At 48.7% G+C, this 18,174-nt stretch overlaps 1 protein-coding gene across 1 annotated transcript in view; it reads right to left on the reverse strand.

Moving 5' to 3' along the window:
• LOC144818791 (N-acetylneuraminate-9-phosphate synthase-like) overlaps positions 1-18,174 on the reverse strand; it is a 193,281-nt gene that overhangs the window by 119,481 nt on the left and 55,626 nt on the right. The window contains exon 3 of the mRNA XM_078676547.1: positions 1,129-1,228. Within this exon, the coding sequence (XP_078532673.1) occupies positions 1,129-1,228 (100 nt within the window). The remainder of the gene's footprint in view (positions 1-1,128; positions 1,229-18,174) is intronic.

The raw sequence follows: 18,174 nt of genomic DNA on the forward strand, positions 1-18,174 counted from the left end.
TCATATAATTCACTCAATAACCAAGCTTTGAGTGGGGCCTGGTTAGTTGTGGATGTTGACAGTCCATTTATCTAATTCTGAGACTTTAGGTGATGGTTCATGCAAGAAGAAGAACAGGAACAGCTGATATATGATTGTAAATGCTTATACTACAGTAATTCAAATTCCACGTGAGGACAGCATGTGATCATCAATGATTCATGGCTATTTGATCAATCATCAAACACACAAAATGTGATGGAATCAATGTTTGCAAGAAGTCTAACCACTGGCTATGGCTCTAGGTGGCATTCCACCCAATTGCTCTTTCACCCACCTGGCTACCTCAGATTACACCCATCCATATGCAAATCAGTTTGGATCCTACTCCTATAGGAAAAGTCCAGCTCAAACTGCATTGGTCTTGTGTTTCTTGTGTTCCAATTCAGAGAGGACCTGGCTTTTCAGTTTGACTGGACTGTTCCTAATGGGGGCAGACCAAGAATGATTTGCATTTAGCTGGGTCTTATCTAAGTTTGCATGGTGGGCAACAAAACAATGAGTTGGAATGCTATCCTGAGTGATTTACAGTGGTTAAAAATATTGCAAGCATTCCTCCCATCGCCTTATGTGTGTTTGGTGTAAAGCACTAAGTGGCTAAGGGTACGCCCAAGCATGGATCCCTTGCTCACTGTGTCACTGTAGCCATGCTAGACCTGACTGAAGAGGCTGATTCAGGTTGAAATTGGTCCTGGGTTGCTTGTGTTCTATTACATAGTGGGCCCGCTTTAACAGTTCATGCTGGACTGTTCCTATTAGAGCAGGACAAGGGCTGATTTGCACATGTCTGGGTCTAATCTGAGGAGGCATGGTGGGCAGAAGGATGGATGGGAATGCTACCCCGAGCAATTTCAAGTGATTAGACTTATTGCAAGCATTCTTCCCATCACAGTTTGTGTGTTTTATTTGAGCAATCATGCCAAGACAAATCTCACCGAAGCCCATCCGAGAGTCTCTGGTTCATCGGAGTTCGATTCAGGCTTGATACAGCATGTTGAGGTTTTGTCCATAAACAAAAAAAGAGCAAGAAAACTAGATTTCATTTCATTATTTCTGTTGGAGTAACCTCATCAAAAAAGGATCACTTACCTTTCCTTGCTGTCTTTTCTAAGTATCCAAAGTTGCTTGCATCCGCTGATGCTACTTTAATAAATGGGACTCCTAATTCATGAAGAAACTCAACTGCCATCTTCAAAGAAAAGAGGAGAAACGTGTTATAATAATAAAACATTGAAGGCAATCTTAAAATTATCCTAATTTCAAACTAGCAATAATTGGTGCTTGGAAAAATTCATTATTTTGTACCTCAACGTTTGAGTGGCCTGCTTTCTGTGTAAAGTGGTGAAAAATGTTCTTTTGTTCAGTGCAGAGAGCCATCCTCATTAGTTTGGGTATTAAAACTGTTATATGTAGCTTTTGGAAATAACAAACGTATACTATTAAGCACTATGTACAAATGTATAATAAATTGAATATTAGAAGTCACCTGCACTCAATTCATAAAAGGCCTCTCTGGATAAAAGAATAATAGTAATACAAAAGTGTCCATTGGTTTACTAAGCAATGGATGCTTGTATTGTACTCTTGGACCTCATCCACAAAGCCCTTTTATGCCCAGTGTACTAGGGAAATGATAATTATCAATCCATAATTTCTTGTTATAGTGTAGTGTTAAAGGCATATCTGAATAAAGGTACTTTTCAGTGTAAAACAGGATTCACTTATACTCTGCACATCATTCATTCAAATCACAGTACAGATTAATCTTTGCTCATTCGGCATGTGGTATTCACAGAATACTTAATTATTTTCTTCAATTTCCCCTCTAAAGGATAGTGACTTTTTATGAGAACTGACCCAAGTCTTACCCAAATCAGCCAGCATCCTCTTCCAAGGAAAACTGCATTCCTTCTGGATTGATTACCCCAGAACATCTGGAATCCATTAGGCATTGTAAAACAGAAGGCCATTCGGAATCAACCCCAGAATGCCTGCACTTTGGATGAGGTCAGACTATATCTATACTGCTTGCTATTTTCCAGAAATCCTCAATCGCTAATTAGAAACAAGAAAGAACCATTGAAAATCAACTGTACATGGTTGATCAGGATATAAGTGTGGATTCAGGCCCAACATGATGGAGTAGATGTTGGATACACCAAGTGGGTCCTCCTAGTCAAAGTTTTTACTTTGGGACTTTGTCTCTGAAATGAAAGTCAAAATCGTTCAGTGGGCTAAGTTTCAATGTTGTAGGAGATGAGGGTCCCTCAAAATGTGATATGTTATTATCATTAAACTCCTGGAACTGTTGGTTTGGTGCCAAAAGCTTTGTATGGAACAAAGCTGAATTTTATGGCTTCCGACGGTGTTTTGCTGGTAAATAATATATGCTGATTGCCCCAGCTCCTAAATTGGGAGTCAAAATGGATATTGATTCCATATCTGGAAGGCACATGTTGTAGGTATCCATTAAAAATACTGAATCGTTAGTGTTAATATTTTGAACTGAAATCAAGTCGCAAAGCAATAAAAATCTTCCTACACCTCAAAGCAATGGATAACCCTTTTATAAAAGATTGTGAATGTAAAATGTAACTCTTTGTGAATGTAAAATAAAGTTTGTTGAAGAATAGACAGTGGCCCAGAGAACCACTGCCAATTATGAAATGTTAAAAAAGCAAAACACTTTTTAACAAATTCCCATTTCCTTTAAGGAAAATGTTCTGCAATAAAAAAAAGTTCACAGGTCTCAATTCCTGGGACTTTAGTCAATCAGATTGAGTCACAATTTGAGACCTACCTAATAGTTATTAATTAGGAGGATCAAATTGCAATGCTGTTTTTATGAGCCAACCTAATTGTACATATGAAGGTTTGTAAAAATGTGTATTGGTCAGAAAAATGTAATTGCAATTAGTATTTTGCACGCTGCAACGGTACATCTGTCCATTAGTCACCTGTATGGAAGTCAAAATCCTTCTGCTGGGCAAAAATAGAAACTAGCCAGACAAGGCTCCATAAGGCAGGATGCCTTTACAATGAGGCCCCACTGAACCTGTTTTCAGTGTAGCAAAAAGCTCCCAGTGGTGTTTGCTTAGGGTGCCACCTTTCTGTCAAGCCTGTGCACCATGTTCTGGTTCCCCAAAGACGGGTAAAAATGACTACGTCCAACTTTTCTCCAACTGTTGGGAAAGTTCCTTATGATCAGTCATGTAGCCCCCAGTTCCTTGGGGCAGAATTCTCTGCACCATACCTCTTTCCAGCAAGGTCTCATGCAGGGCACAGTGCTCTTTAGTCAGATGGAACCTCTAAGATTCAGGAGTCTTTCCGTTTTTTGTGTCCTGAAGCAGGAACATAGGAGAGCCGTTCTAGTCACTGGGTGGCAGCAGGAGTCAAATGTCCTTAAGTCTTGACTGAGTCCTCTTCTTCCAACAGGAGTCAGTAGTCTTCTTTCTTCCTGCAGGGCCTTTTTTTCCAGATAGAGATTTTCCAGGTCAGGATTGTTCTGAGGAGGTGGGGAATGGGATTCCAGTGCACTAGTTTGTGATTAGAGCAATTCCTTTACCCAATCCTAGCTATTTTCTTAAAGTTACCACATCCACTTTAGCTTACTGTAGAAATATCCAGACCACTTTTCAACATTGCCGAGCCCTTCTGCCACCATGGAGGCCTGACTTCAACTCCTCAGCCATTCCCCTATTTAGATGAGAGTTCCTCCCACCTCACAGGGTCCAAACCTCTTTGGTGTCTCAGACACTCTTGTGCATCCCAATTTGCAAGTCTCAAATTGCGAGTCGCAAATGCGATGCAATTTGCGACTTGCAAATTGGCGGGTCGTGCATCTCGCCATTTACTGCTCCTCCTGCTGTGTGGTGGCTCACACAAGGAGCAGCAGGACTCTATGAAGGTGAGTGAGTTTATTCTTTTTTAAGTATTATTTGCAGTTATTTACAGTTATTCATAATGTCTTACATTTTAGTCTATAAATCTACACCTCATTAATCCACGCATCACGGCATCTGGACTGTATATCGACAGTGTAGCCAGGAAAACCCCCAATTTATTTCTAAACAAAGACAATGTAAGCTAACGATATATGATGTATCTACCAAACATGCTCTAGAAATTGTGAGATGATTGTTTTTGATTATGCGTAAAACTCCATAAAGATAATACAAATAAAAAAAATCTTAGGTCTTCCCAGTAGCAGTGCCTAGCTGCCAGAAAGGGTATACATCTGATGCTGAATTTCACTTCCAAAAAAATTCAAATTCGGTCATCAACTATCATCCTTCAGTAACTTATTGTGGTCAGATCAACAGAGAAATGTGCCATCTTTGCAAAGTTCACCAAACTGCCTTTTTGCAGAGCACTGTTCAGACAGGATACTAGAAATCACCATATTACAGAGTCTCCGATCTGCACCATCACTGGTAACTGGCATTTTCACCTAAAGAGACTGCAGATTTCCCAGATAGAAAATTTCAACAGCTCTGTAAGTTTCAGTGGCTCTCACTGGTGTAGCAAGACACATTTCAGACACTTGCTCTGTTAACTATTATAGGGATTTGAAACATTTGAAGGTCAAGCTAAAATTCCACAAGCAGTGCAGGCCTCTATTATCTCTGGTCAAATAATGGTTGGTCGTTCCAAGTAACCATAGGACTATTTTTGGTGGCAAACTTCACAAAGTGACAGGTTTTTCGTTGGTTTAATATTCTTCCTTCGGGCATAGAGAAATCCTGTAGCCTTGCCCAATTCAAAAATAGTTTGAAGATATATTTATTTTAAGCTAATACCTCCTGCTTATGATCTCTGGATATCTTTTGGACTGGCACCTTATACATGCTTTTGAGTTTGTAGGTTAATGTTTGCATCAACTGGAACAGTGACTGTCTTTTACCATTCTGTGGGGTGATCCACACATTTCAACAGGTCTTTATGTCTGGCTATGATTTCTAATCTAAATGATAATGACAATGCTAATTAGCTTTGTGAGAATCTGTGTTGTTGGTTGACTGGGGTTTTTGACCTGGTCAAGCAACAACCACAATCCCTTTCAGCAGGAACCTCAAAAACGCGCTAAATTAACACATGCTTATCCCTGGTTAACTTGGCACAAAAAGCAGTCAGACTTAGCTTAGGGGCAATGTGGAAAGTATTTCTGAAGCACACAAACAGTAATAAAGTGAAAACACAACACAAGAAAAACCCTAAACTAATTTTGAAAAATAGAGTTAACCGTAATCATCTATTTGATACCAAAACAACAAAAATACAATCAGTAGGACAGGAGTTATGAATTTTAAAAGTTTTAAGTGAAATCTAGTGGCTAAATATTCAATTTCTAGTTGTGCGAGACTGGGTCAAAGTCAAAAGTAAAAGCCAAGAGCAATAGAGCTCAGTTTGGACAGAAGAAGCGGAATGACCCTTTCAGCGTTTGCCTTTGACAAAGAACATTTCTTGACGGAAAATATCTGAGAAAGTAAAATTCAGCTGGACAAGGCTGCAGAAGGTGTCTGAGAAGGAAGCGTCATCATCAGATGGCCTTGGGTTGAAGCCATGGTCAAGATTTCTATGTTCGAACTTAGTCACTGACATTGAAGTTGAAAAATTCCAGCGTGACAAGGCTGTAGCCGTAGTCAATTCCATGAGGTCCGAGACCCCTTTGGTGAAAGACCGCTGAAACGGATTTGCTGAGATGGAAAAAACTTTTTTTTTAAATAGAGCTACAGTGGGTTTTATTAGGAAGCCCAATTTCTTTGCTTAATTATAGTGCTCATGTCATACACCAACATATAGACCAACAAATGATCAATATAGCTCCTACAAGTCAAGGCTAATGCCAGTTTTATGTGAAAGAGACCAGTTAATCATTTGACACAACACTCAAAAGTCTGTGATTACTCAGTATATTCTTAATCATGTATCCAAGTTATACACAAGATTGAGAATTGTAGTCTCATATGTGGCTGTTATAAAACGATAAATGAACTAGTGCACAAGTAGCAACACAAATCAAAAAAGAACATAAAGATAGAACAAAAAATAATCAAGATGCTCTGGAAAAATGTCAGTTTTTCAATCTAATCAGATCAACACAATAGAGCCAAGGGTGTAGATACTTAATGTTATTGTCGATGGTTCGGCCCTGTAGGTATGTGTTTCTGTAAAATCTTCACAACAGGTTTTCCTTGGGACGATAACTATGTGAACAGCCTATGTAAAAAATAAAATTCAGAGTCAGACTGTGTGTAATGTTCACTATATGTGAGTATCACAGAACAGCAGACTGGGACTTGCCTGGCTAGAGAACGGCCAATTGATGGGTGTTTAGAAAGAAATGGACCCCTCCTGGGCTAGATGGAGTTAGGAAAATGGATCAAATGTGTACACATTCCTGCATGGGAAATATTATGCAATGGTTCAGTGTGAGACGTATGACATAATGAGGAAAAGAAAAAGCACTAGTGGAAAGTGCTCTGACCTATCCGGGACTGCTTGTATGTAACCCAAGCAGCTCACCTCCAGGATGGCTTGTTGCAGCGTAGTCTTCCCTCTGCGTTTCAGAATCGAATGTGGCAGAGAAGACACAACTAATAAAGGCAGGAATTAATTAGCAGCCACTGCATGCACAACTGCACCCATCTTTGAGTTTACTGTAAGATGGCTGCACAGAGATTTGCGGTATAGTCGGGAAACATTTCTTGTAACCAATAAGGATACACAGTAATCTTGTGTGATGCACAGTGCTGGAAAAAAATCCAGGCGTGGGCCATTATATGAAAGCCCTCAAAAGAGCCAAGAGATACAAAAGTATAAAAGCGGATAAATGTGTGGTGTCATAAATCAACAGTGAAACATTTATTAAAACTTTCGGTGGGCGATGTGTAATGTAAACAAATTCCTGTGGCAAAAAAGGGAGACAATTTGACAAGCTATGCCGAGGTGATCAAGGTGCGGAACGTCATGCGGAAACCCTTACGGGAGCAGAAAAGTGTCAAACATGGTTTGGAAGCTAACTGATCTTAGCTAGCTTCTACCATTATTTCTAAAGCCTAATAATGTATCAAATGATGAGTATGCATATTCCGATTACAGCATTAATTTTAAATGGTCTTATATACATATACCCACACTTCAAAGGACAATGACCCATACCATAAAGATTAACCGTTGTTCAGTATGGCTGCCTGTCTGTTGATCTCCTCAAACTTGTTGAGACCATGATTTACAGTATCCAGTGTATGCATCCATTTTCATTCCTTTAAACTCAGAGTGGATGAAAGGTTCCCACCCCTGGGATTGCGGACTACTTTCTGCCGGCTCCACCATCTCAGATTTTTGGGAGGCAACCTGTACCCCACGTTTTATCCTGCTACAGTTCTGGAGGACCCTGGCGTTCACCTTCTGGCAGATTTGACTCAAATACAGTCTGTCACACAGACACTTAACCCCTTCGATGCTCATGACGGAACGGTTCCGTCATGAGCGACGGTTGAGCTGTGCTCATGACGGAACCGTTCCGTCACGACCACACCCGTTTCTTAGAACGCTCAGCACAGCGCGAACATTCGCGCCGCGCTGAAGCGGTTAATTACATAAATCACATCAGAGCTGTGGCAGTTTGTGTGATGCTTCAATGTGTACTTGTGATTGGAGTGGGTAACGTTTTTTGTCTCTATGTAGAGTTAACAGGCCTAACAGTGTTCACACTTATAGTGTCCCAACAGTTGTGGTAGGCTCAGTGTGCTCTCAAGTGAGGAGCTCACGGGGTTCTCAGGAGAGGACTGATCACATAGTCTCTGACATTCCATCCTCTTTTGAAAGCTAAGAGTCTTTTCTCATCCGAGTCCACTTCATCTGGTACCAAACCCCAATACTTGTTGGTCACCTTTTAAATCTCGTGACTTCTCATGCAGAATGTGATGACACAGATTAATCTACTCTCAGTGGCGTCTGTTCTCTCACGTATCTCAAGCAGGGCATCATGGGGCAGTACCATGCTCTTTCTTGCTCTATACAATAGCTCTTTGTGGCACCCTCTCTTTCTCAGTCTACCAATCAGTAGATCAGTTTCCCTGAAGAACTCCATTCTCTGGGAGCAATTTCTAAGGAGCCTGAGAAATTGTGCATACAGTAGGTTGTCCTGTACGTTCCTCAGGTTGTGGCTACTATATCTGAGAAGCTTGCTGCATTCACTTGGTTTTTTGTACTGACTGGTGTACAATTTTATGCTTTCTACTTTGCGGGTAAGGTCAAGGAAACTGATCTCTTCCTTGCTATGTGTGATGGTAAATTTTATATCTGGGGATCTCTTATTGAACCACACAAAGAAATCCGTGAGTCTTTCTTCATTGCCAGTCCAGATCATTAGTACATCATCAACGTAATATTTCCACAGTGCGTGTTGTTAAGAAAAGTGTTGTCTAGATTATATATGTTGGCATCCTCATGTTTCTCGGTGAGTTTATGAATGCCTATGTTGGCCCTGACGCATTTTTGCGTGGTTTTACTCTCCTGTTGTGCATGTGAGCACTTCCCTGACTAGTCCTTCCCTGTAAATACCCCCATGTCTCTATGCATTCTATTAGCGGATTTATTTATGACATCCCAAGTGTTCCATGGACGGCATCTTTTCCAACTTCAGATAGCCGCTATGCAGGACTTTCACGATTCCCTCTTGGAATCGTCATTCTGAGCAGTTATATCCGTACCCAGCTAGCGGTTTATCCATGCTACATATTTAACCTCATCCCCTATTCAGGTCATTGCGCTTCGTGGTAGAGTAATCATAGCCTATCAGTCTTGTAATTAGGTTGAGGCCTAATGTGTGTCACTGCCTTGACCTGTTTATTTATTTTGTCTGTATCCTTTTGTATGTTAATTTTCTGTGATGTATTATGACCCCTCTTCCCCGTTTGACGTCGTAGATCCTTTTTGAAATCCCGTAATAGTCGCTGAAAAACCCTGTGACCCTTGGACCTTGGATATGAATAGCGGCTTGCTTTCTCTGCAGCTTGATCTTTATTTGCGCTCAGAAACTCTGTTTCTGTATCAATTCCCAGGTAAGGTCCTTGTTGGACCCGGCCTCGTGGCGTGGTCCTACCCCTCCCGCATGGCGGGCCCCGGACGACATCGGCCCTCCATCCAGCCTGGGTCGGCCTCGGGCACACCTCTGCAAGCCCTCCAAACCACCAGATCCGCCACCCGGCGGCCCACAACCACTGACACGGCACCCTCGGGCCGCCCCAGCATTACCGGTCCGGTGCCCACCCCGGACTCTCATTCCAGGCCCGACGCCATCTTGGGCCCATCACGTCACAGACACGTGGTCCCGGACCAGCCGCGGCCACGGCCCCAGCGAGCCCGCCATCGAGGCACCAAGAACCCTCCGGGTGGTAGAGTGGCCACTCCACCAGAGACAAGGAGAGGGGAGTTTCGATGGCTCTCCAACTGTCCCCGGATGCCTGGTTTCGATCGCCCTCCGGCCTCCCTGGGCTCTGGCTCCACCCCCCTGCTGGGTGTCTGGACACCCTCATCCCGGCCCCTCTGACCCCCAGGCGAGAGGGTCCGGACATCAAAGGACTCCAGAACTATATCTGGGCCAGCCCCGGAGTAGGACGGCAGTTGTATCCCGGAGTCGAGAAGCCCTGCTGATGCTATCGCGGCTGACCCTGAGACAAACTCCCCTTGCTGTTCTCCCTGGAACCTGCTGGCGCTGCCGCGGTCCATCTTTGCTGTAACCCTCTTGGAGCCTGCTGGCGCTGCCGCGGTCCACACTCGCTGAACCATCTTGGAACCTGCTGGCGCTGCCGCGGTCAACACTCGCTGAACCATCTTGGAACCTGCTGGCGCTGCCGCGGTCCACACTCGCTGAACCATCTTGGAACCTGCTGGCGCTGCCGCGGTCCAAACTCGCTGAACCATCTTGGAACCTGCTGGCGCTGCCGCGGTCCACACTCGCTGAACCATCTTGGAACCTGCTGGCGCTGCCGCGGTCCACACTCGCTGAACCATCTTGGAGCCTGCTGGCGCTGCCGCGGCCCAACCTCCCGGAACTCCCCAGCTCGAGGATTGAGAGCTGTGCGTAGAGTCTCCTTGCCACCGACCATCTATAAGACTGTCCCGCTACCTTGCCCCTTTGTCACGAGACTTTCCAGATCTCGGGATCTGCTGTATATATTGAAACGATACTTATTGCCAGATAAAGATTGAAAACTCTATCTACGTGTGGTGTATATTTGTAGTGGTGTGGTTACTCTGCTGTACGATTCTAGGAGAGGGCCCTCCCGTCGGAGGCCTCTCGACCTCGCTCAGTCCCTTCTCTGAAGGAGGGGTAGACCTAGGGGTGGTCAGTCAGACACCTTCTGCCTCCCCCGGGTTCGCCTTTCTAACATTGGTGGCAGGCGCTGCGATCCGAGCCAACGCAAAATCGTACAGAGAGTGATCTACCCGCTACGACGGAAAAACACACAGAGACCATGACGACCCAAGGAACCAACCTACCTGCCGAATTCCAGAAAGAGAAAGAACTAAAACAATTCTGTAAAGACATGGGTATCGCTACCACTGGCCTGAGCACAAAAAGGACTTCAAATCGGCCCTACAAGCCTGGGTGGAAACCCGAGACAGACCACCCCAAGAGGAGAATAGCCCGAACGGGCAACAGGAAACCAGCGCACCCCCGACGGGGGAAAGAACCGCAACACTAAACGTGGACCTCATCAATGAAGATGCTCGAGAACGAGTGCGCAACCGGCTACACGAATTGGAGCTTGCACGACTCCGGCTAGACGGAGAACTCCAGCTAGCGGAGAGAAAGATAGCCCTCGAGCAACTACGGCTGGAGGGGGATCTAGAAGAGAAACGGAGACAACGTGACCTCGAAGAAAAACGACTAGCATATGAACACGAACGAGGCCTGAGAGAACTAGAAATCAAGGCCAAGAGCAACGAAGATAGCGCGGCCGGGGCCAAGACCTCGGCCCCTCCCGTGGACACCAAGGTTCACCTACCGAAAGATGTAGTCAAAGAATACTACAAGAACGATGATATCCAGCAATGGTTCAAAGCCTACGAGGTGGCCATGACCGCCCATCGGGTGCCCCTGAAGGATTGGGGCGCCGGCCTGTGGGGAAAGTTCGTCAACGAAGGGAGGGACGCCCTGCTGGAACTCCCTGACACCGAAATGACCTCCTATGAACACATGAAAACGGCCCTACTCACGCGCTACGGACTCACCCCCGAAATGTACCGGCAGAGGTTCCGAGACTGTAAAAAAATCCCCGGTACCACATGGGTAGAATATGTGAACTTTTTTAGCAGAGCCTTCGAGGGGTGGGTCAAAGGCAGTCAGGTCACTACCTACCAGCAGTTGGTCGACCTTATGTTGTGGGAGCACCTCTCCAACAACTGCTTCATTGAACTACGACAGCACCTCCTCGACAGCAAGTTGACCGAGCCGCGAAAACTAGCGGTCGAAGCAGATCGGTGGGCGAGCAACCGCGTCCACCGGAACACCACATGAGAATACGGACGAGGGTCCCCGGGGAACCACCGGCCGCGATGCGGCGGGTCTGGCATCAGCCGATGCCGAGACCTCCCGCCGGGGTCTTCGCCCGCCTCCTCTACACCAGCCTTCAGCCCGAGGGAGGCCCATCCAGCACGACCGGGGCCACGCCCCAACGTTACGTGCCACAGATGCCAGCGGCTGGGTCACTATGCCAATGATCCTCTCTGCCCCATGAACCAGCGGCCCGGCACCACCGGGCCCCCCGGTCGACAAATCACTGCAGCTGCTCTGAGCGAAGAAAAGGAGGAAGAAGAAGAGGTCCCTATGGAACCAGAAGAATGGGAGTCCGCGGCCATGTGCCTCGCCTCCCTGGGCGACAAAGACATGATCCCCCGAGACCAGATTCCGATCAACACCCAGAAGTACCGCCAGTGGGTCACCATCAACGGACGCCGGGCCGAGGCTCTCCGTGACACGGGGGCCAGCATAACCGCCGTCCGCTGCCATCTGGCGACCCCAGAACAAATCTTGCCCCACGTTCTGTGCCCTGTCCGGTCAGCGGACAATTCCGAGAGCCTGTGCCAGATGGCCCGCATCCCCTTCGAGTGGGGAGGAGTGTCCGGCATGCTGAAAGTCACCGTTCGAGATGATGCCCCGGTGGACTGCCTCCTAGGGAACGACCTGGAAAGTTCCCCTTGGGCACAGATCGAGCGAAGAGAGCATCTGGGGATGCTAGGCATTCCTGAATGGGTTTGCGTAATGACCCGATCCATGTCCACCCGGGACACCATCCCAACCGAAGACAAACCCGAAGAACCTGAATGGCCGGCACCTCCGCCACCCACCACTGCCACGGCCGAACCCGAACTGGGGCCGCAGAGCCCCAGCCATGAAGAACTTCCCGAGCTCGGGCCCCTTCCCGAACTAGCCCAGTGGCGCCAAGAAGGGGGCCCCACCCGCGAGCAGTTCCGGCGGGAACAAAAGACATGTCCTTCCCTTAAGGGACTCCGACAACAAGCCGCCACGCAAGCCACAGGAGACTCCTCGGGGTCCCACTGGATCTATTGGGACCAGGACCTCCTGTACAGTGAACAAAAGATCGCCGAGCTGGGGGCCGGCCGAGTGCTAGTCGTCCCCCTCCACTTCAGAGACTTTCTCTTAAACCTGGCACATGACGTGCCCCTCGCCGGGCACCTGGGGCAGGACAAAACCTACAGCCGCCTGGTGACCCACTTTTATTGGCCGAAGATGCGCCGCGATGTGTACAACCACTGACGAACCTGTCCGACCTGCCAAGCCAGCGGAAAGAGTGGGGGGAAAATCAAGGCCCCACTCCAACCGTTTCCCGTGGTGACCACTCCCTTTGAGCGGGTAGGGATCGACATCGTGTGGCCCCTGGATCCTCCCACCTCTCAGGGGCACCGCTTCATCCTCATCCTGGTGGACCATGCCACCCGCTACCCAGAAGCTATCCCCCTCCGGACTATCACAGCCCCGTAGTGGGTCGGGCGCTAATGGGGATCTTCTCCAGAGTCGGCTTCCCCCGATAGGTCGTCAGTGATCGGGGCACAAACTTTATATCGAAATATATGCGGTCCCTGTGGCAACAGTGCGGGGTCGCGTATAAGTTCACCACCCCGTATCACCCTCAAGGGAATGGACTAGTGGAGCGATTTAATAGGACCCTGAAAGGAATGATCAAGGGCCTCGAAGAGCCCCTCCGGCGCAAATGGGACGTTCTGCTGCCATGCCTCCTGTTCGCCTACCGGGAGGTACCCCAGAAGTCCCTGGGGTTCAGCCCCTTTGAACTATTAGATGGACACCCGGTGCGAGGCCCCCTCAGCCTGGTCAAGGAAGGCTGGGAGCTGGCCGCCTCCGATACTCCGCCCGATGTTTTCCGATACCTCTTGACTCTCCGCAACCAGACTCGGAGGTTCCGGGAGCTGGCCGAAACCAACCTGAAGGCCAGTCAAGAGGAGATGAAGCGCTGGTATGATGAAAATGCCTCGTCCATTGAATTCGAGCCGGGCAGCAGGTCTGGGTCATGTCCCCGGTCGACCCCGGCGCCCTCCAGGACAAATGGACGGGGCCCTTCAAAGTGGTGGAGCGCAAGAGCCCCGTCACCTACCTAGTGGACATGGAGTCCCCCCGGAACTCCCTCCGGGTCCTACACGCCAACTGGCTCAAGCCCCACTTTGTCCGCACCGAACTGAGCCTGTTGTTGGCTACCGATGACGGAGCAGAGGACAACCCCGAGCCTCTACCAGACCTCCTGGGCACCTCCGAGAAAGATGGCTCCGTCGAGGGAGTCTCCCTCTCTCCCGCGCTGACACCCAAACAGCGCCAGGACTGCCAGAACCTGCTGGGTCAATTTGCGACTTTATTTTCCCTCACCCCCGGAGTCACCCAGTGGTGTGTTCACGACGTCGACACCGGGGACAGTCCGCCCGTGCGGCACCGAGCCTACCGAGTCCCCGACTGAGTCCGGGCCTGCATCCAAGCCGAAGTTTCCAAGATGCTAGCCCTAGGGGTAGTCGAGCCCTCAGACAGTCCATGGGCCAGTCCCGTCGTCCTGGTCCCTAAGGCCGCCGCCCCCGGGGTGCCTCCGGAGCTGCGGTTCTGTGTCGACTACCGGGGACTGAATGCCGTCACCAGGACCGACGCCCATCCCATTCCCCGAGCGGATGAACTGATCGATCGCCTGGGAGCCGCCAGGTACCTCAGCACCTTCGACCTCACGGCCGGATACTGGCAAATCGGCCTCACGCCAGGGGCAAAAGAACGATCCGCTTTCTCGACCCCCGATGGCCACTTCCACTTCAACGTGATGCCCTTCGGCATGAAGAATGCTCCGGCCGCCTTCCAGAGACTAGTGAATCGGGTGCTGGCAGGGCTGGAAGAGTTCAGTGCCGCCTATCTGGACGATATTGCGGTGTACAGCCTCTGTTGGGACGAGCACCTGACCCACCTCTGGAAGGTCCTGACGGCCCTCCAACGGGCCGGCCTAACAATAAAAGCCAGTAAGTGCCAGATCGGTCAAGGGTCCGTGACCTATCTGGGACACCAAGTGGGGAGCGGCCAAGTGGCTCCCCTTCAACCCAAGATCGACGCCATCCAGGCCTGGGAGCCCCCCGTCACCCAGACCGCCGTCCGAGCCTTCCTGGGGCTCACTGGATACTATCGGCGGTTCATAAAGGACTATGGGAGCATTGTGGGGCCCCTCACAGAACTAACCTCCAAGAGACTACCCCCGAAGGAGCACTGGACCCCCGAGGGCCAAGTAGCCTTTGAGACACTAAACACTGCCATGTGCACCCGACTACAGCCGAGAGTTCATCGTCCAAACTGACGCCTCGGAACACGGTATTGGGGCCGTACTGTTCCAAATGAACTCTGACGGAGTTGACCTTCCTGTGGCCTTCATCACCTGGCGCCTGCTGGCCCGAGAACAACGATGGAGCACCATCGAGAGGGAAGCATTCGCCGTCGTATGGGCCCTAAAGAAGCTCCGGCCCTACCTCTTCGGCACCCACTTCCGAGTACAGACCGACCACCGGCCCCTGCGGTGGTTGATGCAGATGCGGGGCGAGAACCCGAAGTTGCTACGTTGGTCCATCTGCCTCCAAGGGATGAACTTCACCGTGGAGCATCGCCCTGGCAACGACCACGCCAACGCTGACAGCCTCTCCAGATTCTTCCGCCTTGGCGAGGAGAATCTCCAAGAAGATGGGTGACTCTCCCCTTCCTTCAGCTGGGGGGGACGCGTGTTGGACCCGGCCTCGTGGCGTGGTCCTACCCCTCCCGCATGGCGGGCCCCGGACGACATCGGCCCTCCATCCAGCCCGGGTCGGCCTCGGGCACACCTCTGCACGCCCTCCAAACCACCAGATCCGCCACCCGGCGGCCCACAACCACTGACACGGCACCCTCGGGCCGCCCCAGCATTACCGGTCCGGTGCCCACCCCGGACCCTCATTCCAGGCCCGACGCCATCTTGGGCCCATCACGTCACAGACACGTGGTCCCGGACCAGCCACGGCCACGGCCCCAGCGAGCCCGCCATCGAGGCACCAAGAACCCTCCGGGTGGTAGAGTGGCCACTCCACCAGAGACAAGGAGAGGGGAGTTTCGATGGCTCTCCAACCGTCCCCGGATGCCTGGTTTCGATTGCCCTCCGGCCTCCCTGGGCTCTGGTTCCACCCCCCTGCTGGGTGTCTGGACACCCTCATCCCGGCCCCTCTTACCCCCAGGCGAGAGGGTCCGGACATCAAAGGACTCCAGACCTATATCTGGGCCAGCCCCGGAGTAGGACGGCAGTTGTATCCCGGAGTCGAGAAGCCCTGCTGATGCTATCGCGGCTGACCCTGAGACGAACTCCCCTTGCTGTTCTCCCTGGAACCTGCTGGCGCTGCCGCGGTCCATCGTTGCTGTAACCCTCTTGGAGCCTGCTGGCGCTGCCGCGGTCCACATTCGCTGAACCATCTTGGAACCTGCTGGCGCTGCCGCGGTCCACACTCGCTGAACCATCTTGGAACCTGCTGGCGCTGCCGCGGTCCACACTCGCTGAACCATCTTGGAACCTGCTGGCGCTGCCGCGGTCCACACTCGCTGAACCATCTTGGAACCTGCTGGCGCTGCGGCGGTCCACACTCGCTGAACCATCTTGGAACCTGCTGGCGCTGCCGCGGTCCACACTCGCTGAACCATCTTGGAGCCTGCTGGCGCTGCCGCGGCCCAACCTCCCGGAACTCCCCAGCTCGAGGATTGAGAGCTGTGCGTAGAGTCTCCTTGCCACCGACCATCTATAAGACTGTCCCGCTACCTTGCCCCTTTGTCACGAGACTTTCCAGATCTCGGGATCTGCTGTATATATTGAAACGATACTTATTGCCAGATAAAGATTGAAAACTCTATCTACGTGTGGTGTATATTTGTAGTGGTGTGGTTACTCTGCTGTACGATTCTAGGAGAGGGCCCTCCCGTCGGAGGCCTCTCGACCTCGCTCGGTCCCTTCTCTGAAGGAGGGGTAGACCTTGGGGTGGTCAGTCAGACACCTTCTGCCTCCCCCGGATTCGCCTTTCTAACAGTCCTCATTTGGACTACCCTTATAACTAGACCCCTGATACCCTCACAAGTATTCTGATTGATATCTACATCTATTCTCATAGTTATCTGTTGTTGAGCTGGACTCAACATGGTGTTCTCCCAATTGCCGGGATAACCTACATTAAGGTAGATTTTGTTCACATGTACATATGTATATATTTTTTTCTCGGTTGCATGGTCACCACTGTATGTGATTTTAGGGTGTCTTCACACAATCTCTTGTGCTCTTTCTTTCTTTAATGTTGGCATTATCTTACTCTTTTATTATTCTTCTGGTTTGATTGTTCATGTTGATGCACTCTCCCCCAACTCATTTGTTGAAAATGTATCTCTAATCCTTACCATATTTATTATTACGGGCATTCATGTGGCTGACATATGCACCTCTTTGAGACATTATGTGTTGAAAAATTATGTTATCTAAAAACAATGTATACCGTATACCCTTTATAATTTGTATTGGACATGTTGACTGTAATTTTATACAAGATATATATTGACTGTGTGTCTATTTTTCATTTACCTCACCGTGCCCCCACCTCATCAGGTTGTTGTCCTGTGTGTCCCACACTATATATCTGTGCTGCCCTGATGAAGGTGTAGCCCACATTGGGCCATACACCGAAACGCGCGTTGGTGCCGAATTAACCTTGTGTGTTTGGATTCTACTACTATCTACAACTGGGAGAATACGCAAGAGCCCCCCATGCCTACATCATCTGGCTGTATAGGATTTTCGATTGTTCTGTGAATGTATGGATTAGTATTTTCTGCCTGAATGTGTTTGATTGTCTAGTGATGCCTGTGTATGTATGTATCTTTGGAATCTTGAATGAGTGTTGGTATTGAATGTATTTTTGTGGTACCCAGTCTATAGGTTTTGTTTCATATATGTGTTATATTTATCTTTTCTTTGTTTCTTTGTTAACCCTGATAAAAACCAAATGAATTTCAACAATGATAATAAAAATCTATATATATAAAACAAAGTTTGTATTAAACATTTTCAGTAGGACCTAACCTCATTCATATGACTATGTCACCCCAATGTTGCTTGTTATTTATTGACTCTATATAGGGCACCATAGATCTTAAATATAGGCAGGTTGATCTTCTCTGTATTGGCCTGGCATCCTCATGTTTGTCCATGTAGATGTTTGCCAAATCTGGTACGAACCCGGACCCATCACTAATCCTTCTGGAATAAGAACTCATAGCATAATACAAATTAGTTTTTACTCATGGCAATGTTTATTAGCTCCACTATGAAGTCTGTAAGGACCCACATAGAGTTGGCTCTCTTGTTAAGTACTTCATGTATGACTTTTAGTGCTTTATCTTGTGGTATGCTGGTGTATAGAGAAGCCACATCTAGGTTCACCAAGAGTTGGCTTGCTGGATCAATTGTTTGTTTTCTATCATCTGAGTGATTCCATTGTATCCCTCACATATGATTGTGTTTCGAGTACCCATGATTTGAGGAACATTTTGATATATTTACAAAGAGCCTCAAG

This window comes from Lissotriton helveticus, chromosome 2_1 (genome assembly GCF_964261635.1).
Source record: "Lissotriton helveticus chromosome 2_1, aLisHel1.1, whole genome shotgun sequence".
Taxonomy (NCBI): domain Eukaryota; kingdom Metazoa; phylum Chordata; class Amphibia; order Caudata; family Salamandridae; genus Lissotriton; species Lissotriton helveticus.